Raw genomic sequence first — 24,859 nt, 5'->3', positions numbered from 1 at the left:
TCAAAGATGAAAATAATGTTTTTTTTGTTCATTATCTTATACCAGATCTAATTTGTTATGTTGTCCTACATTAATTTCACATTTCCACAAACTTTAAAGTGTTTCCTTTCAAATGGTATCAAGAATATGCATATCCTTGCTTCAGGTCCTGAGCTACAGGCTGTTAGATTTGGGTATGTCATTTTAGGTGAAAATTGGGGGGGGAAGGTCATATCCTTAAAAGGATTTACACTCCAGTTGATTACTTTTCACATCCTTAAACCGCTCACAAAATGCCTTCGCGAGTTTTCCATTTACCGGCATATTCCAACGTAATCTCAGGCTCTTGTCCTTGCAGAATAGGAAAATGTACTGTGTTACCCCTTTCTAGTTGGTCACAACTTTAATTTCGCTTCGAAAGATTTCACGTTTGAGAGCAGATCGCTGAGAAGCTGGTTCGGCCCATGGAGCTTGACGTTCAAGTCAGACAGATACTTGGTTATGTCCACCATGAAGGCCAAATCACACATCCACTTGTCACTCAGTACCGCGACAGGTTTCCCCTTCATCTCCATGAATTGTTTTACTTCATCCTTCAGTCCGTAAAACTGCGCGAGCATGTTTTCACGGCTCAACCATCGCACCACAGTGGTAAACCAGATCACCATACTCCGATTCAAGATCACTCAATAGTTCAATAAATTGGCGGTTTGGCGGTTGTTCAGCACTTTGCTTTTGATAAAATGTATGGTCGACACTACAGTTGCCATTACATTGTTCGTCTTCAGGGACTGTGCACACATACGTTCTTGATGTATGATGCAGTTGCATATAATTCAATCACTTGGATCAAGACTGAGACAACTCATTTATTTTTTTCACTAATACGGTTAACCTATTTTTCGAGCCAACCATGGCTGGCGCTCCATCTGTAGTAAGGCCACTTCATTTTTCAAACCGTAGCTCAAATTTGCTCATTGCCGAGACAAGTCTCTCAAACAAATTCTCACCTCTGGTTGTGATATGCATGTGTAATAAATGATGTTTTTTATGTGACTTTAACCCATAGCTACAATGCTGACATAATGCCTTTTTACTAAAGTAGATTTTGTTGTAATACTTTGCTGCACCCCACAGATGAACTCGTTCTGCCTGTGCCAGATACTAACCTCACTCCCACACACACACAGAGAGAGATGGCTGACACAAACCATTGATGAGCACTGATAAGGCAGGGGGGCGCTCTGACCTCAGGGGGGCGCTCTGACCTCAGGGGGGCGCTCGGACCTCAGGGGGGCGCTCGGACCTCAGGGGGGCGCTCGGACCTCAGGCGCCAGTTGCGGGTGTCTGCATCAACATCTTGTCAATACAAGAGACAACCCAGACCAGCATGGCACTCAACGAGCACGCGCATGCATACACACACACACACAAACCCCTGTTTCAGGCGGGAGTTCCACGAACAAAGAACATTACCATGAACCAATGAGACATTGATATCAGCCTGAAGGGGACGATCCTCCACTACCGACGACCAGTCAGCAGCACGAGCTGCCAGAATCTACCTACGTCATTACCTGTATAAAATGTATTGGACACTATGTATGTGGACTCCTTTTTGATAGTTCGCTAGGAACTTGACAAACGGATCCGTGCAGCACGATTTGTCAGATATCATTTACCAATAATAAAACTGTCTTACTATATACCGATCCACCCTGTCCAGCGTTTTAACTTCGTCTCATTTCTCTAGTAACTGTTACATCAACTTTTGACACATGGCTTCCAAAAACAGCAATTCCTCCCTTGTGTCAAACTCCGCGGTAATCCCACGCACAAAAATTGCAAATTGAGCCGTATGTGTTGTCAGTCGCTTAATCACATGCCAAAGAGAAAAACTCGACATTTCTTGCGGAGTCCTTCAATGTTTTATCGGTATCTTGTGCCATGCCAGTTATCCGCTCTGTGACGATTCTTCGAGACAAACTGACACTTTGGAACAATTTAACTTTGTCTGGTGTTAGCAACTCTTTTACAAATTCTCCTTCCAAATGAGGCTTCAGTTTCTTTGTTAAACTCGCTAACCACAAAATTTGATTGCATAACATTTTCCCCATCCAAACGAAGTTTCGTAAAGGCGGCTTGTTGGTCACCCAAACCCCGCCGAAGAGCAATTACTTTATCCACACGAAGTTATCATTGCAACTCATTCAGTTTAGCATGTTTCGAGCTGTAATGACGCTCCAAATTTGCCTTTCTCATTACTGCAAGTGCATCCCCACAAACTAGGAATACACTTCGACAAAAAAAAAATGTGTCTTGGAAACCGCGACACTCCGGATCTACTTTTATTTTATTTACTGTAGCAATTTGTCTGACGTACAGGTGCTCGATGATGACGAGCTGTCTGTCTAGCGCCACCAAACATTTTATTTTTGTAGGCCGGACCTCCCCCACCCCTGGCCTACACACAGTGGCCTGTTGTAGCTAGCCAGCTAACTAATAATACATCGTTTTTTCACATTTTGAAAATGTATTTAATTACTAGAATAGGTTCACGATTACGCCCACGAAGCGGCCAACCTGTAGGGAAGAGTTGTCAAGCTTCTGCTGGTCGAAATGTACGGTTACTTTCCCTTTCTTGGGCCCAGGGATGATAGTGGACATCTTATAGCTAGCACTTGCTTATAATAACCAAAACTGTTTGGTCTTTACACAATAAAACACATTACAATATAAGGAATGCAACTAAGGTACTACTTATCAATGGTGTTTAAAGCGCAACGAGCGTTTATTTATTTACCTGTGACGTAAAGCCTTGGTAATACTGCGTAGTCTTTGCGCGCGCTGCAGCCTCTGCAGAAAGTGGATTCTGCCTTTTTGCACGGCCCGCTTTTGGTAAGTAGGCTTGTTAGTGTGATAATATTGATAAAGTAATGTGCAAATAATACATTCAGTAGGCCCTATTAAAATAATATTAATATAAGAGGTTGTGATCTTATCATGGACATATGGCTTCAGTGTATGGGCGAAGTCTTGGTCGTTTTTTTGACAGCTCGCTAGCCAGCGTTCTCTGACTCTGGCCGCGCAATTGTTAGTCTAGTTTCGATACAACCAATAAAGTTTTTAAGAGTCCAGCACAATGTAAAAACTCTCTTGGTTGCATCGAAGCTATTGTTAGCCTAGCAGCTCTACCTGCGGCAGGTCAGGCTTGATGGCGCTAGCTAGGCTAAAACGACGCCAGTGATTGTACTTTTGTTCATTATAGAACGCTTTCTATTCGTCAACTTTGTCTGAAATATGATGCGATTAATAGTAGGCTACAGTAATTTAGCTAGTTAACAAACATAACGTTAGCTAGCTAGCTGACATAGCTTGAACTCGGACTTTAACTTAAGTAACGTTAACTAACCACTATAGCGAGAAAGCTAACAGACAATGATCATTTGTTAGTGGTGGGTGTTGATATCACAAGTTTACTGGAGAACTGAGACGAAGTAGAGACTCTGGACAGGGTGGATAAGGTTTAATTAAAAGCAATTTATTCAGAGGTAAAGATATCTGAAATAGCGTGCACGGACCCTTTCATCAAGCTCTAAATGAACTATCCGAAAGAAGCCCAGATAACAGAGTGCATAGACATTTATACAAAGATAGAAAGTAGGTTGAGTCTGGAAGTTCTTGTCCTCTGGTTGGTCCTGATGAGTTGGGCGAGGTCCCCTTCAGGCTAGTATCACTGTCTCATTGGCTCTGAGTAGATTTCTTTGTCTTCAGAAATGTTCAGCTAAAACAGGAGATTAGGTGTGTGCGTAGATGTTCCTATTTTGACATTTCTGTGTGTCTCTGTAAAATGTTCAGACTGAAGAGGAGATTTTGTGTGTGCGTAGATGTTCCTGTCTTATCAGTGTTTATGAAAGGTTTGCGTCAGCCCTCTGTCCTTGGGTATGTGTGTCTCAGTTTCTCGTGATATGCAGTACCAGGCACCCTTTTCTTATCAGTCTTTATGAAAAGGCCTGTGTCAGCCATCTGTCTCTGGGTGTGTGTGGGTCTCCGTATCTGCTTATGAGTTTGTGAGAAACCCTGTTTGGAAAGAAGTTAGTTATAACAATGTAATAGCAAATATGCTTGTGTTATAATAAATGATATTTATTACAGTGGGTCAGTAATCAAATGGCAAAACTTTCTAAATGATTTTAAGACTAGCTAGTTAGCTAACTTTCTAAATGGGAAAACTTTAACCTGGGTAGCTAGCTATTTTCATCTATTGAAAACATCCAGGCACAAATATCTTTGATCAAGGTGTGTCGTTACCATGGTCACCAGCCAGGGTTACAGTATTAGCAAAGATTTGTTTAACTAAACCAAGATATGATATGACAGATATGTCGTTTCCAATGGGAACAAATGAGTCATAGTGGGCAGAGCCAAGCACGAACTATGGAAGTCCTATTGGCCTGTTCAAGCATACATCTTCAAATTTCAGTTAGCCTACTCTGTGAAGGGAGCGTGTGCATTAACTCATTTCGTCTTTGCACTCCTTGTAAATAACGCGATTTTGGCAAAACAGTCAACAAAACTTAGTATAATCTGTTCGTAAGAGATTCTAGTTTTGGAAACAGAAAACCTTATTGAGATCAAACGTTTAATGATGAGAAAATGCAGAATGTCGGCGAAAATCCATCTCAGACCGCCGGCCATTGGGCTTCCTCTCTTTACCATATTTGTTAGTGTTTGGAAACGCCAAGTGGATGCTTCACATTTATACATCAGGTGAAATATCTGTCTCATTGTTCTATCTGTGGTATTAGTTTGCCTAAATCGTTTGGCCAACCATATAAATTAAATCTCTGAAATGCAATCATTCTCATTCTATTCTACTCTTCCTCATCCCCATTCTCCCTTCCTTCAGGAATATAGAGTGAGTGTCAGAAGTTTCGCTCTTCATCATGGCGAGTCAGTCGATGGAGATCATGGCCAAGGCGCTGGAGCAGCAGGTGCTGCAGTCAGCCAGGATGGTGGAGGAGCAGCTGGATGCAGAGCTGGGGAAGCTGGAGCGCATGGATGACGATGAGATGGAAAAGCTGAAGGAGAGAAGGATGGAGGCCCTCAAGAAATCCCAGAAACAAAAGCAGGTAGGAGGGAAAGACAGAGTGGTCACATTGGCTGAGCCATATGGTGGATGCCAAACAAGCATTTTATTTAGTCCATCCAGTTCTTTCATACCAGTAACACTCATGTCATGTTTGTGCTCTGTCCCCTCAGGAGTGGCTGGGTAAAGGGCATGGGGAGTACAAGGAGATCCCCAGTGAGAAAGACTTCTTCCCTGAGGTGAAGGAGAGCAATCGAGTGGTCTGCCATTTCTACAGAGACTCCACCTTCAGGTTTGCAACACAGCAATGTTTTCTTCTCTACCTGTTGTTCTCCTGCCATTACAGGCCAAAAACCTAGTGCTGTTTTATTGCTGCAAATTAATTGAGATCCGGGGTGAGCTTATCCTCCTAAATCCTAAGAAAATTATTAGAAAGGGGTTTATTGCCCAGGATTTCTTTATTGCAGCTTCTACCAGGAGCTAACCCTGCTGTCTCCTCTCCCCTCCATTCTAAAGATGCAAGATCCTGGACAAGCACCTTAGCGTCCTGGCCAAGAAGCACCTGGAGACCAAGTTCATCAAGCTGAATGTGGACAAGGCTCCATTCCTGACAGATAGGCTGCGGATCAAGGTGATTCCCACTCTGGCGCTGGTAAAGGACGGGAAGACCAAGGACTACATAGTGGGTTTCACAGACCTAGGAAACACAGACGAGTTCCCCACAGAGGTGCTGGAGTGGAGACTGGGCTGCTCTGACATCATCAACTACAGGTACACAGACAGGAGTGATTTCCTAAAGATAATCACACCTCTTGATAGAAAGATGATCTGTCTAGGTATTTCCTGTTGGGCATTTGAGGCCATTGGTTCATTTGCAAAAGGAATAAAAAGCCTTACCAGTTCATGCACAAACACAGGCTGATTAGACATTAAGTTCTTAGTTCAGATCAAGTCTCGTAACACCCCTCCCTACACTTTCAGTGGTAACCTCATGGAACCCCCCACCCTGACACAGAAATCTGGTTCAAAGTTCACCAAAGTGGAGAAGAAGACCATCAGGGGGAGAGGACACGACTCAGACTCTGAAGACGACTAGAAGACCGTCAGCCTTCAACTTCCGTCTCTCTGGCTGGGCTACTAACCACTAACCGGCAGAACCATCTCTTCCTGTTTTGTTCCTTTCATGTTTATCATTTTCCTATTTATCCCAGTCTTCCATGCTTTGTTTTTTGTTTTGTGGGTGTGAACTTAATCATATGAGTTCATATTTAATTACATTCAAGTGCTTTTTGGTTGTTTATTTCCAACCTGCAAATAAAAGGATACTTATCTGAGCCAATTAACTCTTTCTGCCCTGACTGACTCCAGTTCTAGACTTCAATTGGAATCAATGAAACTCTGAGACCTGATGCTGTTACCATTTAACGAATCATCCTCGCTAACACTATAGCTAGCTAAATTAACATTGATCCATGTCATTTGTCGACACGATTTGTGGGGGAAAACTTCAATCCAGCTTTTCATGAGCAACAACCAAGTGCCAAGGTCAGCTGCATTCCACAGCCACCTCCTTTGTGTCATCAGTGTGATTGGTAGCACAGGTTTGAGTTTTTCTATAAAAATGGGCTTGATCTTAAAATAAGCTGATCACCACTGGCACATTATTTTCCTCTGACTTCCTCGATTTGCATGGATGTATTTTATACACATTAACATATTATACATGTTAATGTTATGTTTTTATTTGAAATATAATACAAAGGGGTGAGCTATAGAAGTGTTTCTCAGTCCAGGTCTAGAATGAACACCGGTACAGGGATTTCACTAATACAGTAATTTGAATCACAGCTGATTTCTGGTAGGCCAGACTGTAAAAACATTCATTTGTGTTCTATACAGATTGGATAGGTGAAAGCATGTGATCCACTACACAGCCAATCCAGTCATGTCAGTGATTACTTTGAGGAAGGGAGGATGCATTTTCAGTATTCAAACAGGACCACTGACAAAATGGCTTGAGTATAGAGTAGTGCTGGCTATGACTCGATGGCTTTGGACCCTACAGGTTTGAGGAGGCGTCGTACGATCAGCTCTCCTTTGCTGTTCAGGTAGGTGTCGGCCATGTCTTCCTCAGCAGGGAGACCATGGGGAAGCTTCAGTGGCTGGATCCTGAACAGAGAGAATGACGGAGAAGAGATGAGATGGAAGAGTGGTCAAAGTTCATCTGTATTGAATTAGAGGATTTCAGTTGTCAGGATCAACCAACCACGCACTCAATTGGTAAACAGTAGCATACACTTGACAGGAATGAACAGATGTATTTAATAATAGCCCTGCACTAACAAAGTAATAACATGTCTTGCAAACTCGAGCAGCCTTACCTCACAAGATGCTTGATGAATTTCAGCTGGTTGTTGACTGAAGGGATGTTCTTGTGAATTACAGGTACATACGCCTGAGGAGGAGGAGCAAAGAACAATTACAGTGCAACCAAGTTAGCAATCAGAATCATTATTATAACTTGATATTACAGCAAGAGCAAGCACAGCACACAACTGAACTCAATACAAGTCCTATCCGCTCTGCTAGAGGAAAGCCGAGGGGTGGGCAACTTTCAATTAGTCGAATCAGGTGTGTTACAGTTTGGCTGGAGCAAAATCCTGCGCCCACACAGCCTACACCCACGCAGAGTAAGATTGCCACACACTAGGCTATCCCCTCAGATGTGAGGTTATTAATCCAAGCTGATAGGAGCCCCACCTTCTGCAAGCAGAGTCCCTCCACTAGCTTCTTCTCCCAGTAGGGCCGGCGCATGGTGCTCTTGACCCGCGTCACCACGTGCAGCTTATGGGGCTGCTCCTGGTTTCCACCATACTTCTCATGCTCTTGAGACCGCTCGTCCAGAATCTGTAGACACAGAAAGACAGATTTACTACGGATTCAAAGGAGTCGCAAAGGTTTGTTTAAAAATGTAATTTCCATGATCATTGCCATTAGGATATGACCAAAGTGTTATAATATAATAAATAGAGGGTGCTTATTAGAGGTCGACCGATTATGATTTTTCAACGCCGATACCGATTATTGGCGGACCCAAAAAACCCGATACCGATTAATCGGCCGATTTGATATATATATTTGTAATAATGACAATTACAACAATACTGAATGAACACTTTTATTTTAACTTAATATATTACATCAATAAAATCTATTTAGTCTCAAATAAATAATGAAACATGTTCAATTTGGTTTAAATAATGCAAAAACAAAGTGTTTGAGAAGAAAGTAAAAGTGCAATATTTGCCATGTAAAAAAGCTAACGTTTAAGTTCCTTGCTCAGAACATGAGAACATATGAAAGCTGGTGGTTCCTTTTAACATGAGTCTTCAATATTACCAGGTAAGAAGGTTTACGTTGTAGTTATTAAATCGGCATTATAGGACTATTTCTCTCTATACCATTTGTATTTCATATACCTTTGACTATTGGATATTCATATAGGCACTATAGTATTGCCAGCCTAATATCGGGAGTTGATAGGCTTGAAGTCATAAACAGTGCAATGCTTGAAGCACAGCGAAGTGCTGCTGGCAAATGCAGGAAAGTGCTGTTTGAATTAATGCTTACGAGCCTGCTCCTGCCTACCACTGCTCAATCAGACTGCTCTATCAAATATCAAATCATAATATAATAACACACAGAAATACGAGCCTTAGGTCATTAATATGGTCAAATCCGGAAACTATCATTTCGAAAACAAAACGTTTATTCTTTCAGTGAAATACGGAACCGTTCCGTATTTTATCTAATGGGTGGCATCCCTAAGTCTAAATATTGCTGTTACATTGCACAACCTTCAATGTTATGTCATAATTATGTACAATTCTGGCAAATTAATTACGGTCTTTGTTAGGAACAAATGGTCTTCACACAGTTCGCAACGAGCCAGGCGGCCCAAACTGCTGCATATACCCGGACTCTGCTTGCACAGAGCGCAAGAGAAGTGACACAATTTCCCTAGTTAATATTGCCTGCTAACATGAATTTATTTTAACAAAATATGCAAGTTTAAAAATATATACTTGTGTATTAATTTTATTAAGAAAGACATTGATGTTTATGGTTAGGTACACATTGGTGCAACAACAGTGCTTTTTTCGCAAATGCACTTGTTAAATCACCCGTTTGGCAAAGTTGAAGTAGGCTGTGATTCGATGATAAATTAACAGGCACTGCATCGATTATATGCAATGCAGGACAAGCTAGATAAACTAGTAATATCATCAACCATGTGTAGTTAACTAGTGATTATGTTAAGATTGATTGTTTTTTATAAGATAAGTTTAATGCTAGCTAGCAACTTACCTTGGCTCCTTGCTGCACTCGCGTAACAGGTAGTCAGCCTGCCACGCAATCTCCTCGTGGAGTGCAATGTAATCGTCCATAATCGGTGTCCAAAAATGCAGATTACCGACTGTTATTAAAACTTGAAAACGGCCCTAATTAATCAGCCATTCCAATTAATCAGTCAACCTCTAGTGCTTATATTTGTCCTGTTTCACACATGTACATGTGTATAACCTTAGTATAAACTGTGTGGTGTGAAATGGACATGCATATCACTCCCCCTGAAACACCCTTGGAGAGTGGGATAATGGCCAGGGATCAGCCATTGACGATGACACTGGAGCAATTAGGGTTAAGGACATAGGTAAGAAACTTTTGCTTTGAGTTGAGGTATTCATTGCATTTAGATTGTATGGGCCTGCCCTTGACGAAAGTCTGCAGCACCCTACCTCTTGTGGGATCCGTGCTTTGGTGAACTTGTTTCGGAATGAAATTAACCAAGGCAGAGGCGTAGATTCTGTTAAAGCCTGCAAGAAGGCACAGACACATAATCAAATATGCAAGGCGTGAAGAGAATAAGAAAAACCCAAAACAACTATGGAGGAACACAAAGTCGGATGATCCTACAAAATGTATTGTTCTAACAACCTGTTATCTGACTGATAGCTTTAATTTGAGTTACAACTGTCTGCCAGGAAGATAGTCTGCCTTTAATAATTTAGACTCCTTACCTGAATTGGGGAAGGTATGTGAAGACCACGACATAGCATTGCCATATTTACTTGTTGGTTGATAAGTCTGTAGCAGGGAAGCCAAGGTTATAATGCAAAAACCGCCAAATGCGAATTCGACAAGGAAATAGTGATTCTACCGAGATATAAAGTGTTGTTACTATAATGTCAATATTTTTTTTAATTATATTTTCAACAAACATCAAAATACAGCTGAATAAACGCAACCTGAAATGCTAGAATGTTTCAGCGCTTACGGCACTCACCGGAAGCCGTCAGTATAGCAGTCACTTACTAACGTTACCGTGCTACTTCAAAACTTGGTAATTTCGTTCCTGCATGGCTTTCATTTGTTTCAATTGACTTTGTGAAAAAACGTCGCTTTTTTTTTTACAATGTGATATTGTATGATTAACTATATGGTTTGACCCCAAAAATGGTTTACATGTGTATTTCATAATTAATTCGTTTATATTTCATTTAGGCATTTTCACTTCCGTGGATATGTTGCTCAGGGGAATTATTATTCATGCGTACCTGTATATGGACAAGGAAACAAACCAACATCAGGAAGTTAGTGCCATGAGAGGATGATTTTGATCAGATTTACGTTTGAATTAATGGAATGAAATCTCGTCATCCGATTTAGATATAATCTAAGCATGAGGATTTTAAACAAGGCTATACGAGTTTAAGAAGTGTCTACTGATGCATTGTATTGCCTCTGAATATGTGCCAAAGAAGACTTGATACCTCAAGCTGACTCAGACGAATTTAATATTCCTGTCGCTGAGCTGTGGACGGACGAAGCATGTGCATACTCCTTTGCCGTCTATGGCATACTCTAACCAGGTGAATTACAAATATCCACAATTTGACACATTGAACTCAAAATCTCAGTCCATTTTTACCAGATAGTGAACCATGACGCAAGTCCCTGGTATGGAGACCTCTGCCATCTCCGTCCTGAAACGAGCCGTGGAGCTGGACCAGAGCTCGCGCTTCCAGGAGTCGCTAGTGTGCTACCAGGAGGGGATCCAGCTACTGATGGACGTGCTGAAAGGTAACACACACACAGTCACATGGGTATGAGGGTAACATCTGTTTTACTGATCTACTCATCTGTTCACAGCTGTGAAAGATGACTCGAAGAAAGTCCACTACAGACAGAAGATAAAGAGCTACATGGATCGAGCAGAACAGATCAAAGTCCATGTCAACCAACTAAAAGAAGGTAATAGATCTCAGAGAACTGATGTGACTTTCCCAAAGGAATCATTCCTGCACCTTACTGCTGCCTTCCTCTTATTCCTCCTTCCAGGGATGAGCATTAATTACAAAATAGACTAAAGACCAATGTATTAAAATACATGTATTTTGTTATTGAAAATACAAAAATACATTTGCAAGTAGCCGGCCGAACATCAACAACATTCTCAGTAACAGTTACTCAAACGTCTTACTTGCTATGACTGTGATATGTTGTTGTTTATTTGCCTTAGTTGGATGCACTGTCACTGGATAAGAGTGTCTGCTAAATTACCAAAATGTCTGTGAAAGTGAACAACTGCAAAGCACACTGGGTATTGTCATTGACCATTTTACAGGGCCTAGCTCATTAGAGTAATACTGAGCATGCTTTGCAATTGTTCATTTTTACATGTACATTTACATTTAGTTTATTTAGCAGACAATCTTATCACACCATAGTGTGTCATGGGGCACTTTGTTCACAAAGCTGACATCAGAAAACCACTCACCCACACAACGCCATACACGTGGTCTGCGGTTGTGAGGCCGATTGGATGTACTACCAAACTCTCTAAAATTACATTGGAGGCAGCTTATGGTAGAGAAATGAACATTACATTATCTGGCAACAGCTCTGGTGGATATTCCTGCAGTCAGCATGCCAATTACACGCTGCCTCAAAACTTGAGACATTTGTGGGATTGTGTTGTGTGGCAAAACTGAACATTTTAGAGTGGCTTTTTATTGTCCCAGCACAAGGTGCTGTTTAATCAGCTTCTTGAAATGCCACACCTGTCAGGGTGATGGATTATATTGGCAAAAGAGAAATGCTCACTAACAGTGATGTGAACAAATTTGTGTATTGTCACACAATTTGAGAGAAATAAGGTTTTTGGTGTGAATGGAACATTTCAGGGATCTTTTATTTCAGGTTATGAAACATGAGACCAACACTTAAAATGTTGCATTTATATTTTTGTTCAGTGTATTTCAAATGCATGTAACAGAAATACCTCCTATCTCTGCCTCTTTCCCTTCTTATCGCTCCCTCTCTCAACTCCTCTCCCACTCAGAGGGGAAGTACCATGAGCAGATCAGGATAGCAGACGATGCTACAGGCTATAGTTACGAGGTTCTGTTCAGGCCTTACGTAACCGAGGGGCTGACTGAGGTCTGGGTGGAGGACCCTTACATCCGACATATTCACCAGGTAATTTACCTGTACACTATCAAACACATTCACCAGATGATATACTGCAGAAACTTACTATTACCTCTGGGTGTTCTGCTCCCTCAAAAGCTGGTTTGTCTATTAATATGATTGTGGAATCTGCCTTGGATGCCATTGCCATGCTGGTTTAGTCATGAGATCTTGACTTTGACCCTTCTGCCCTCTTAGCTGTATAACTTCCTGAGGTTCTGTGAGATGCTGCTGAAGGCCAGCTGTAGGGTGAAGAGGATTCACCTCCTGACCTCTCAGGAAGAGGTAACTAACTGTAGGCTAGTGGCAAGGCCCACAAAATGTTGAGATACCCCTACCTGAGGTGTAACAAAACACAGCCATGTTTTTTCCATATATCTTAGGTGTCCCATATATGAAATGGATGGTTGTATAAAAATATGTTCTTTACAAAAGTGGTTAAATTGATAGATATTGTGACAAACCCCCTTAACTCAAACAGTGCAGAATAATGTCTGGCTGGAGGGGGAGTGGGCCACATAAGCTCCTGTACCCCAATATTGCAAGCTCTGATATTGCTCAAATTTGGAATGCAAATTGTCAATTGTCTGCACTACATACAGAAACACACAACATTAGGATATCTTAAAGTATTTTGAAAATGTAGATCTGTAAACACACAGATGCGATAGGCGGAAATATTAACTATGAATATTTATGATGAACAATTTTTGGTCTCTGTTCAATAGATAACTTTCCAAGCCAAATAAATGTTCACTCATTCAGTGCTGTATGGTCCTGCCTGATGAAAATGCATACAGTTACACATTTAATTGATATTGTGGCTATTGTAATTGGCTCTAAGGAAAACATGTGGACTCAGACATTGAAATATATATTTTTTAGTGTCCAAGTTTCCTTAAAGGATTTTTTAAAATCTTTAGCCCCTATTCTTGCAATTAAGTCAGGGGGCCATCACAGATTATCTTTATATTTTGCCTCAAATCCAATATGACTACATTTAATGGAGGTTAAATCACCTGTAAATTAGACATTTTTTCAGAATTGTGTACAACACTCATGTCTAAAGACTGTTGTGAATCAATTTGATTCTGAATCCAATATGGCCAACATGATTACACTCAATCACCTTCACCTGCATACAAGTAGCCCTTGTTAATTTTGTACTGTGTTAATTTTGTCTTTTAAAATGGTTTCATAAGGCTCTTGGTATATCTAGGACTATGAGTGTCACTGCCATGCCTCTGTTGGTTTGAATAGCCAAAGCCAACTCATTTTTGAATGTGTTCATGTTTTAATCTCATTCAAACACTTACAACATATCAGCATTGGGCAATTCCACAAAAATAATAGCAAGCCTTTTACGACACAAGCACACAGTAGCGTAACCAAGTTACAGGAACGCAACCATAATACAACAGTCAGCTACTCTAGTATTGTATATGTACAACCCTCTTTTCCCAACTAAAACTAAGTGTGCAATGTTGATTCAGTCTTTGAGGTGACCAGGACGTGAGTGTCCTTACAGGGTGAGGAGACCAAGGTGCCAGTGGTGGTTGTAGTTCTGGGGTCTGACCAGCTTGCACAGCCAACTGGTCATTCTGGGCAAGCTGCAGTGACAAGGACAGTATCCTTCCTGTATGGCTGGTGGGGTATTGGAGCTGTGGTGTGATCAGTTTCCATTTCTACAGTTCACTATAGGCAGTCAGCAGATGCAGCTTGCATACCAAAGAGACCCATTGACTAACTGGAATGTTATCCCAGCCTGAATGATGCTGGGGTAACTCCAGTAGTGGAATGGTTGGTTGTCTGGTTGTGAAGGGGAGTCTGAAAGGGCTGTCACAAACAGACTTATCTTTAGACCTTTCCAACACATAATTGACCTGTGGGCAGAGTTGTTTATGTTGAATGTGCTAAAAGGTCACGTCCTACATATTTTTTAAATATTCATTTGGAAGTCAGTTAGGATGATAATTTGGCCAACATTAACTGTGGGTGGTTGGCATTGATTATGGACTGGGGCACGCACCAGCAGGAGATGTGGAGAGTTACCTCAGGTTACGGTAGAGGTTATTTAGTATAGCTAGGTCATAGACTATAACTAAGAAGTGTTGGTTGTGAGGGACGTAGCACAGATCCACACACGCATACATTTGAAGATGATCCCTGGGCTTTGATGGACAGTAAACGGGTTGCAGAGGAGGTGGAGCAGATCAAGCATGGTGCACAAAGACCACTATCTCACAGTCAATCCCCAGCCACCATAAACGATCACATACAGCAAGTTTTACCATCCTACGGTGCCTTTTGTTTGGCATATGTTCATTGCCCACTGGCTCCAGATCATCTATAAGTCTTTGCTAGGTAAAGCCCTGCCTTATCTCAGCTCACTGGTCACCATAGCAGCACCCACCCGTAGCACGTGCACCAGCAGGTATATTTCACTGGTCACCCCCAAAGCCAATTCCTACTTTGGCCGCCTTTCCTTCCAGTTCTCTGCTGCCAATTACTGGAACGAATTGCAAAAATCACTGAAGCTGGAGACCCATATCTCCCTCACTAACTTTAAGCACCAGCTGTCAGAGCAGCCCACAAATCACTGCAACTGTACATAGCCCATCCAACTACCTCATCCCCATACTGTTATTTATTTTTTTGCTCTTTTGCACCACAGTATCTCTACTTGCACGTTCATCTTCTGCACATCTATCACTCCAGTGTTTAATTGCTACATTGTAATTATTTTGCAACTATGGCCTATTTATTGACTTACCTCCCTTATCTTACCTCATTTGCACACACTGTATATATACTTTTTTTCTCTTGTGTTATTGACTGTATGTTTGTTTATTCCATGTGTAACTCTGTGTTGTTGTTTGTGTCGCACTGCTTTGCTTTATCTTAACCAGGTCGCAGTTGTAAATGAGAACTTGTTCTCAACTAGCCTACCTGGTTAAATAAAATAAATAAATACAATTGCCAAATATTACTGCACTGTTTCCCAGACCAGTGCATGAGTCACCCCAGCATGAAAGCTCATTCTTTACATGCAAGTCCAGTTCAGGTGTCACATGGGCTGGCCAGCCATGGTTGGTAGCAAAATAGTTACATATGAAGGCATTGCACACCAGCAATTTCCAGATGGCATTTTGGCTGTTGAATGGCCTCCTGACAGTCCAGTTCCATGGTGTCTCTGTCTCTAGTAACTGCCTGAGGGGATGACTGATGGTGGAGTAGGCTTATCAAGGACACTTCTGGGAGATTCAGGTTGGCATTGATATTGGAGAGGTGCAATTCATATGACATGTGAAGGCCCACTAAGTTGATGGCATTTCTAGTCATTGAGTGGCAGGTTGTTGGTTCATGATGGTGAACAGCTTTCCTTGTGCGCTTGTCATGTGTGGTTTCATCCTCCCCGTACACCATAAATGTCACCAAGTCAACATATACGGTAACTCCAGGGCAGACAGCTATGATGGTGGACATGATTTTCTGGAAGAAGCAATGTGGCAGCTCAACCCGAACAGGATAAGAGTGCACCGGAGCATCCCAATTTGCATCACAAATGCAGTGAGCCAGTGGAAGGTCATGTTGGTTGGATTCAGGCGGAAGTATTGGACTACCAATGAATCAAAGCTCACTTCTAAGGAGGTGACTTAAGAGCCCAACCCTGGAAGGGCAAGTTATACCACAGCGGTGGCAAATTGTAGAGCATGGTAGAAGGTGTCAGAGTCCAGGGTTGGATTCTCTTTCCTTTATTTGGAGCCTCCCAGTTGCCTCATTGATCCTCAAAGAGGCGTGTGACTTGGAATACTTGGTGTTGCCATGCCAAGCAGTCTGTTGCCTTTTTTATACACCCAGACAAAGGCGTTTGAGTGTATATGGTGGGCATATTGGATTCCTAACATAGTTGAAGTACACAAAAATAGTCAGGTCAAATCTGAAAAATGTCTCATTTAAAATGTGTACATATACAGGTGATTAAACCACCATTTAATGGTAATGTGGCAGCCATGTTGGATTTTGAGTCAAATCTAGAGGGCCCCCCTAACATAATTGCAGGAGTAGGAGCTAAACATATCAAATCCATAGAGAAACACTTTTTTTGCAATATCAGAACTTGCAATATTGGGTTACATGAGCTTATGTGGCCAACTCCCCCACTCCAGCCAGGCATTATTCTGCACTTTTTGAGTTAATGATGAGGACAGGGGGTGCTGTTTTCACTTTGGGGGAAAATCGTTCCCAATTTAAACGGCCTCGTACTCAATTCTTGCTCGTACAATATGCATATTATTATTATTACTATTGGATAGAAAACACTCTCTAGTTTCTAAAACCGTTTGAATTTTGTCTGTGGGTAAAACACAACTCATTTGGCAGCACACTTTCTGACCAGGAAGTGGAAAGTCTGAAATCGATGCTGTGTTCAAGTGCCTGCCTATAAATGGGCATGATACGTATGACTATACGTGCACATCATACACCTTCCCCTGGATGTCAAGAGGAAGTGAGAGGAAAAATGAGTTGATTATCTCGGTCTGAGGTTGAATAAACACTCTTGGAACAACGTGTCCCCCATTTTCTGTTCTCTGCAAGGTGCGTGTTGGGACCTGTTATATATAAAGCATCTGAATGAGCTCAGATAACGCAGAAGATCGAATCCTTGGTTTTCTATCTTTGACTCTGAATTGTTTAAAAGGGACATGTTTATCTGCCAGAGGAATAAATATGGAAGATACATTTTCTAGAGCCAACTCCGGGTCAGGAATATAGGAGACTGCTGCTAAATCAGAGTAGAACATGTCATGTAAAAACCATTGAGCAGAACTTTTTAAAATGTATCTTCTTAATTAAACAAGCATTAGTGTTTTGCTGTTTCGTATCTCTAATCCATACTATGGGACAATGATCACTGAGATCGTATGCAAGTACTCCACTAGACCAATATTTATGGGGGTTATTAGTAAGAATTAAATCAATCAATGAAGAGTTAAAAGGGTTTTTCACATTTATCCGTGTGGGTTTTGAGATCAATTGAGCCAGGTTAAAATCAATGCATATACTCTTAAATTGATCTGAGGCCGGGGATAGACAATCCAGATTAAAATCCCCTAAAATGACCAACTCTGAGGACAGAAAATATGTTAAACACTCAGATATAGTACCAATAGCATCGATATCATTATCAATCAATGCCACAACTGAGTATTTGTATTGCAGAAGTTTGAACTGGTAGTAAGAGGTTTATAGCTTAGTTGCTCCATTTGTTTTCTTTAGGGCTATTTATTGTACAGTTATAAACCTACTCAAAATGCCAAGCTACTGTATCTCGTGTGTTGTGTCCCTGATCCACCTGTCTGTGTGTGTTGCAGGGGGACAATTCTTCTCAGCAGGCCAGTGCTCTGTCAGAGCTCAAACAGAGTCTACAGAGCCAGGATGTGTGTCTGGACCTCCAGTACTCCACTTTTCACGACAGGGAAATCAGGTACACCATCAATTTCAATCAATCCATTTCCACACCCAGAATGCATCAGTGGCATCAGCTAGCATCAGTGGCTTAGGTTGAATGAGGTCTTTAATGCGCCATATGGCGCATGCGCATTATAGAGTCTTTGATTTATGTAGGTTTTATAAGCATGATGATGATGATGATGATGATCCCCTAAGGTTTGACAACGGCTGGATCATCAAGATAGGAAGAGGACTGGATTACTTCAAGAAACCAAAGGCAAGACTTCAACCAGGGATATTTCTGCCCTCTATGTTAAGTCTTCACTTTATATTGTCAAAAATATAGAACCAACAGAATAATAATCCTGTAGTATTTATTCTTTGCTTTTTCTCTCCCCCAGGGTCGTTTCTCCATCGGCTACTGTGACTATGACCTGAGGCAGTGCCAGGAGACCACAGTGGATATCTTTCACAGCAAACACACTAAGACATTATAACACCTTTGGAACTGGAGTCTATGGCTACACTCCAATATGCACAGTAGCATACCACTTAGAACGCATGTCCAATACATTGCTCTATTGTAAGTTAAATGCAAGTGTGGATAGGCCTATTGGAACAGAGGGGGTCTCTTTCTAAATGTCTCCCCCTCTGTCCAGTGTGTGTACCTGTAAAAGACATACCAAGTGCCTTTTTTAAGTCTACATGATCAATCATGTAGTTTGGTCTGACTGGGTTGTTTTTTGAGGGCTCCTAATGCTTATTATGTGTATCTGAGGACATTGGACCTGAATGGTGGATCCAAACGATAGTTTGGTCATTTCTGAATCTTTTCTTAACCCGTTTTTTTTAATTTAACATATGCATATTCATTAAAAGTGTACATAACATTTAGAGTTCTCAGAATTTCTGGAAACTGATTGTTTTCATTTCATTTTGTGAAAGTAAAGTACCAGCCAAAAGTTTGGACGCAGCGTGAAGGAAAGCAGCCAACAGGTGCTCAGCATGTGTGGGAACTCCTTCAAGACTGTTTGAAAAGCATTCCAGGTGAAGCTGGTTGAAGGAATGCCAAGAGTGTGCAAGGCTGTCATCAAGGCAAAGGGTGGCTACTTTGTAGAATCTCAAATATAAAATATATTTTGATTTGTTTAACACTTTTTTTGGTTACTGCATGATTCCATATGTGTTGTTTCATATTTTTGATGTCTTCACTATTATTCTACAATGTAGAAAATAGTTACAAGGAAAACCCCTGAATGAATAGGTGTGTCCAAACTTTTGACTGGTACTGTACATGGCGCCATCTAGTGGACATTGAAGTTGGTTCACCTTACAATAACGCTAGAATTGTACAAATATTATTATGATATTTTAAACTAGAGGGAAGCCAAAATATAATCCCTGGGTGTTAACCTATGATAATTTACTATCATTAATTATTTATAATTTGTCCTGGTGCTTAGACTGGTGGATTTGATCAGTTTATAATTTTTTGGTCAATCTGATTTGTCGTTGTTTGCAGTAGACTAAGGGTTAGTCCTGTTAGGATTGGAGAATAGTAAACGTTGGACAGAGGACAGCAGTGGTCGCTCGCAAGCAGTACTAGTATGCTATTATGCTATAACCTCGAAGTATAGGTCGTGAACTGACAGTGACACAGCTGTGAGCCCCCATCCAGGCTCCACTAATAGTATGACATTTGGGTTAATTCATCTTCAACACAAGCCACGTCCGTACAATAAGTATGATAACTACTTTTTGGTTGCCATAATATATAAATGCAAATAAGTTTTTAAAAAACATACTGTATATCACAAACTGAATTACTTTATCCCATTCAAATAGGGTACCGAGTAGTCATCTGCAGATAAATTACCTTCTCGTGACATTACCTACCATATGGCCAACTTTCATCAAGGTGAACTGAACTGACTGAACAGTCTAGACATTGGTCTCAATTTCTAAATGCTCTATTTAAAATGTGACGGTATAATGAGCAATGACGATAATTAGAGTTCTAGTACACATAGACTACATAGATCATTACTTAATGTAATACATTTCATATGTACAGTGAATAAGGAAAGTATTCAGACCCCTTGACTTTTAACACATTTTGTTACATTACAGCTTTATTCTTAAATTGATTCAATTGTTTCCCCCCCTCATAAATCTACACACAATATCCCATAATGAAGCAAAAACAACTTTTTAGAAATTTTTGCAAATCTATTCAAATTAAAAAACGGAAATATCGCATTTACATGCAGTACCAGTCAAAAGGCGGTTGGAACCAAAAATCTCAAATTTGGACTCATCAGACCAAAGGACAGATTTAAGATGGTTTTTGCGACTGCACTTGACGAAACTTTCAAAGTTCTTGACATTTTCCTGATTGATTGACCTTCATGTCTTAAAGATCTGCCTCTTTAAAAAGCTTTTTGCATAAAATGACATACCCACATCTCAGGACCTGAAGCAAGGATATGCATATTCTTGATACCATTTGAAAGGACACACTTTGAAGTTTGTGGAAATGTTAAATTAATGTAGGAGAATATAACACATTCGATCTGGTAAAAGATAATACAAAGGGGAAAAAATGCTTTTTTTGTATTTTTTTGTACCATCATCTTTGAAATGCAAGAGAAAGGCCATAATGTATTATTCCAGCCTATGAGCAATTTAGATTTTGGCCACTAGATGGCCAAAGTGTATGTGCAACGTTTTAGACCGATCTGATGAACCATTGCATTTATGTTCAATGGTTTTGTGTCAAGACTGCCCAAATGTGCCTAATTGGTTTATTAATACATTTTCAAGTTCATAACTGTGCACTCTCCTCAAACAATAGCATGGTATTACTTCATTGTAATAGCTACTGTAAATTGGACAGTGCAGTTAGATTAACAAGAATTTAAGCTTTCTGACACCATCAGATATGTCTATGTCCTGGGAAATGTTCTTGTTACTTCCACCCTCATGATAATCACATTAGCCTACGTTAGCTCAACCGTCCCGCGGGGGAACCACGGATCCTGTAGAGGTTTTAATGCAAAAATGGACTGTCGTTTCTCTTTGCTTTTTTGAGCTGTTCTTGCCATAATATGGATTTGGTCTTTTACCAATAGGGCTATCTTCTGTATGCCACCCCTACCTTGTCACAACACAACTGATTTGCTAAAATGCATTTTGAAGAAAATAAATTCCACAAATTAACTTTTAACAAGGCACACCTGCTAATTGAAATGCATTGCAGATGACTAGCTCATGAAGCTGGTTGAGAAATTCCATGTAAGGACTGACGCTGGTAGACGAGAAGCAAGTACAGGGAGTGAACATTTCATTAACAACGGACATGGAACAGGACAGGACAGCGTCTGGACATGAAAACATAACGATGCTGATACGTTAATGCTCCGTTCATCTTTCCCTTGAACCTGACTAGACTCCCAGTCCCTGCCGCTGAAAAACATCCCCACAGCGTGATGCTGCCACCACCATGCTTCACCATAGGGATGGTGCCAGGTTTCCTCCAGACAAAACGCTTGGCATTCAGGCCAAAAAGTTCAATCTTAATTTCATCAGACCACAGAATCTTGTTTCTCTTGGTCTGAGAGTCCTTTAGGTGCCTTTTGGCAAACTCCAAGTGGGCTGTCATGTGCCTTTTACTGAGGAGTTGCTTCTGTCTGGCCACTCTACCATAAAGGCCTGATTGGTGGAGTGCTGCAGAGATGGTTGTCATTCTGGAAGGTTCTCCCATCTCCATAGAGGAACTCGGGAGCTCTGTCAGAGTGACCATCACCTCCCTGACCAAGGCACTTCTCCCCCGAATGCTCAGTTTTCCGGGCGACCAGCTCTACGAAGAGCCTTGGTGGTTCCAACTTTCTTCCATTTAAGAATGATGGAGGCCACTGTGTTCTTGGGGACCTTCAATGCTGCAGACATTCTTTTGGTACCCTTCCCCAGATTCCCTAATCCAGATCTGTGCCTCGACACATTCCTGTCTCGGAGCTCTACGGACAATTCCTTCGAGCTCATGGCTTGGTTTTTGCTCTGACATGCACTGTCAACTGTGGGACCTTATATAGACTGATGTGTGCCTTTCCAAATCATGTCCAGTCAATTGAATTTACCACAGGTGCACTCCAGTCAAGTTGTAGAAACATCTCAAGGATGATCAATGGAAACAGGATGCATCTGAGCTCAGTTTCGAGTCTCATAGCAGGGTCTGAATACTTAAATAAAATTATATTTATTTATATTAAGTTATATTAAGTTATAAGTTATATTAAAACATTTTATACACTGCCTTTCAAAAGTTTGGGGTCACCTAGCCTTCATTTCTCAGAACAAGAATAGACTGACGAGTTTCAGAAGAAAATTATTTGTTTCTGGCCATTTTGAGCCTGCAATTGAACCCACAAATGCTGATGCTCCAGATACTCAACTAGTCTCAAGAAGGCCAGTTTTATTGCTTCTTTAATCAAACAACAGTTTTCAGCTGTGCTAACATAATTGCATAAGGTTTTAAAAATATTCAGTTAGCCTTTTAAAATGATAAACTTGGATTAGCTAACACAACATGCCATTGGAACACAGGAGTAATGGTTGCTGATAATGGGCCTCTGTACGCCTATTTAGATATTCCATAAAAAATCTGCCGTTTCCAGCTACAGTTGTCATTTACAACATTAACAATGTCTACACTGTATTTCTGATCAATTTGATGTTATTTTAATGGACAAAGAATTTGCTTTTCTTTCAAAAACAAGGACATTTCAAGGTGACCCCAAACTTTTGAACGGCATTATGAGGTATTGTGTGTAGATTGATGAGGATTCTTTTTTTACTTATAATAAGGCTGTAACGTAACAAAATGTTGAAAAATGAGAAGGGTCTGAATACTTTCCAAATGCACTGACTGCGTAGTTTCACGGCCGATGCTTGATTTGAAAATATTTGTTCCAATGAAACATTCGCATGTGTTCCTGCAGAAAATGGATTCAAATCTATAATCGACCTTAATCTCAATATGCGTGGTAATCCCATGGAAAACACCACAAATCTTTGAGTGGCAGATGAGATTCGTCTTTGAATCTGATTGGGGGGGGGGGGCATAGTTGGGATGTAGTTCAACTAGTTATTTAACTACATTTTGCAGTCATTTGGTGGTAGTTGAACTAAAATATAAACGCAACATGCAACAATTTCAAAGATTTTACTGCGTTACAGTTCATATAAGGAAATCAGTTAATTGAAATAAATTAATGAGGCCCTAATCTATGGATTTCACATGACTGGAAATGCAGATATGCATCTGTTGGTCACAGATACCTTTAAAATGAAAAGGTAAGGGCGTGGATCAGAAAACCAGTCAGTATCTGGTGTGACCACCATTTGCCTCAAACAGCGCGACATCTCCTTCGCATAGAGTTGATCAGACTGTTGATTGTGGCCTGTGGAATGTTGTCCCACTCCTCTTCAATGGCTGTGCGAAGTTGCTGGATATTGGCGGGAACTGGAAGACGCTGTTGTACACGTAGATTCTGAGCATCCCAAACATCCTCAATAGGTGACATGTCTGATGAGTATGCAGGCCATGGAAGAACTGGGACATTTTCAGCTTCCAGGAATTGTGTACAGATCCTGGCCATGCAGACTGTCTACCATCTGCCCGGTACAGTTGAATCCCGGATTCATCCATGAAGAGCACACTACTCCAGGGTGCCAGTGGTCATCGAAGGTGAGCATTTGCCCACTTATGTCGGTTACAACGCCAAACTGCAGTCAGGTCAAGACCCTGGTGAGGATGACGAGCACGCAGATTAACTTCCCTGAGATGGTTTCTGACAGTTTGTGCAGAAATTATTTGGTTGTGCAAACCCACAGTTTCATCAGCTGTCTGGGTGGCTCATCTCAGATCATCCCGCAGGTGAAGAAGCCGGATGTGGAGGTCCTGGGCTGGCATGGTTACACTTGGTCTGCAGTTGTGAGGCCGGTTGGATGTACTACCAAATTCTCTAAAACGACGTTATGGTAGAGAAATGAACATTAAATTATCTGGCAACAGCTCTGGTGGACATTCCTGCAGTCAGCATGCAAATTGCATGTTCCCTCAAACTTGAGACATCTGTGGCATTGTGTTGTTTGACAAAACTGCATATTTTGGAGTGGCTTTTAATTGTCACCAGCACAAGGTGCACCTGTGTAATGATCAGGCTGTTTAATCATCTTCTTGACATGCCACACCTGTCAGGTGGATGGATTATACTGGCAAAGAAGAAATGCTCACTAACAGGGATGTACACAAATTGGTGCCAACATTTTGTGTGTATTTGCTTTATGTGTGTATTTGCTTTTTTGTGTGTATTGAAAATGTATTTTATTTCAGCTCATGAAACATGGGACCTGTTCTGTTCTGGAAAGAGCCAAGATCTTGAGAGGAACGTACATCTTTCTCAACGAGACTATCCTGAAGCTGTGCGCCATAAGAGGAAATAACTTATCCCAGCCATGAAAGCTTGATGACATTTGTTACATCCGCTATGAACGGCTCATTGTATATACTACACATTCTATCCACATACTGTCCATGATGTCTATACATCCCATCACACACGCACATACAGTACCAGTCAAATGCTTGGACACACCTACTCATTCCAGGGTTTTTCTTTATTTTTTACTACATTGTAGAATAATAGTGAAGACATCAAAACTGTGAAATAACACATTTGGCATCATGTAGTAACCAAAAGTGTTAAACAAATCTAAATATGTTTATATTTGATATTCTTCAAA

General features: G+C 40.9%; 3 protein-coding genes across 5 annotated transcripts; 2 read left to right on the top strand and 1 right to left on the bottom strand.

The window, feature by feature from the left end:
• The first annotated feature begins 2,447 nt into the window (after positions 1-2,447).
• Positions 2,448-6,407, top strand: txndc9 (thioredoxin domain containing 9). Its single transcript, XM_071340930.1, has 5 exons — positions 2,448-2,877; positions 4,889-5,111; positions 5,242-5,360; positions 5,585-5,839; positions 6,050-6,407. The coding sequence occupies exons 2-5, from the start codon at positions 4,926-4,928 to the stop codon at positions 6,162-6,164; spliced, it is 675 nt and encodes a 224-aa protein (XP_071197031.1). The 5' UTR covers positions 2,448-2,877; positions 4,889-4,925; the 3' UTR covers positions 6,165-6,407.
• Positions 6,408-6,788: 381 nt separating this feature from the next.
• On the bottom strand, positions 6,789-10,469 carry mrpl30 (mitochondrial ribosomal protein L30). 2 transcript variants are annotated; one of them, XM_071340931.1, is made up of 6 exons: positions 10,416-10,469; positions 10,150-10,216; positions 9,868-9,945; positions 7,829-7,975; positions 7,450-7,523; positions 6,789-7,237 (listed from the first exon to the last, which is right to left on the bottom strand). In XM_071340931.1, exons 2-6 carry the CDS (start codon positions 10,192-10,194, stop codon positions 7,105-7,107), a joined length of 477 nt encoding a protein of 158 aa, XP_071197032.1. In that variant the 5' UTR covers positions 10,195-10,216; positions 10,416-10,469; the 3' UTR covers positions 6,789-7,104. The 2 variants fall into 2 exon arrangements, with proteins under 2 accessions (XP_071197032.1, XP_071197033.1); XM_071340932.1 differs by having other exon boundaries at positions 10,407-10,440.
• A 180-nt stretch (positions 10,470-10,649) lies between these two features.
• mitd1 (MIT, microtubule interacting and transport, domain containing 1) lies at positions 10,650-18,945 on the top strand. Of its 2 annotated transcripts, none has more exons than XM_071340928.1 (7): positions 10,650-11,212; positions 11,282-11,383; positions 12,474-12,610; positions 12,800-12,886; positions 17,977-18,089; positions 18,272-18,332; positions 18,457-18,945. In XM_071340928.1, the coding sequence occupies exons 1-7, from the start codon at positions 11,074-11,076 to the stop codon at positions 18,550-18,552; spliced, it is 735 nt and encodes a 244-aa protein (XP_071197029.1). In that variant the 5' UTR covers positions 10,650-11,073; the 3' UTR covers positions 18,553-18,945. The 2 variants fall into 2 exon arrangements, with proteins under 2 accessions (XP_071197029.1, XP_071197030.1); XM_071340929.1 differs by having other exon boundaries at positions 10,699-11,212; positions 18,272-18,367; positions 18,457-18,637.
• Positions 18,946-24,859: the final 5,914 nt, after the last annotated feature.

This window comes from Salvelinus alpinus, chromosome 14 (genome assembly GCF_045679555.1).
Source record: "Salvelinus alpinus chromosome 14, SLU_Salpinus.1, whole genome shotgun sequence".
In the NCBI taxonomy this organism is placed as follows: domain Eukaryota; kingdom Metazoa; phylum Chordata; class Actinopteri; order Salmoniformes; family Salmonidae; genus Salvelinus; species Salvelinus alpinus.
Note: the sequence above shows the minus strand (reverse complement) of the source record. Positions and strands in the feature narration are given on the sequence as shown.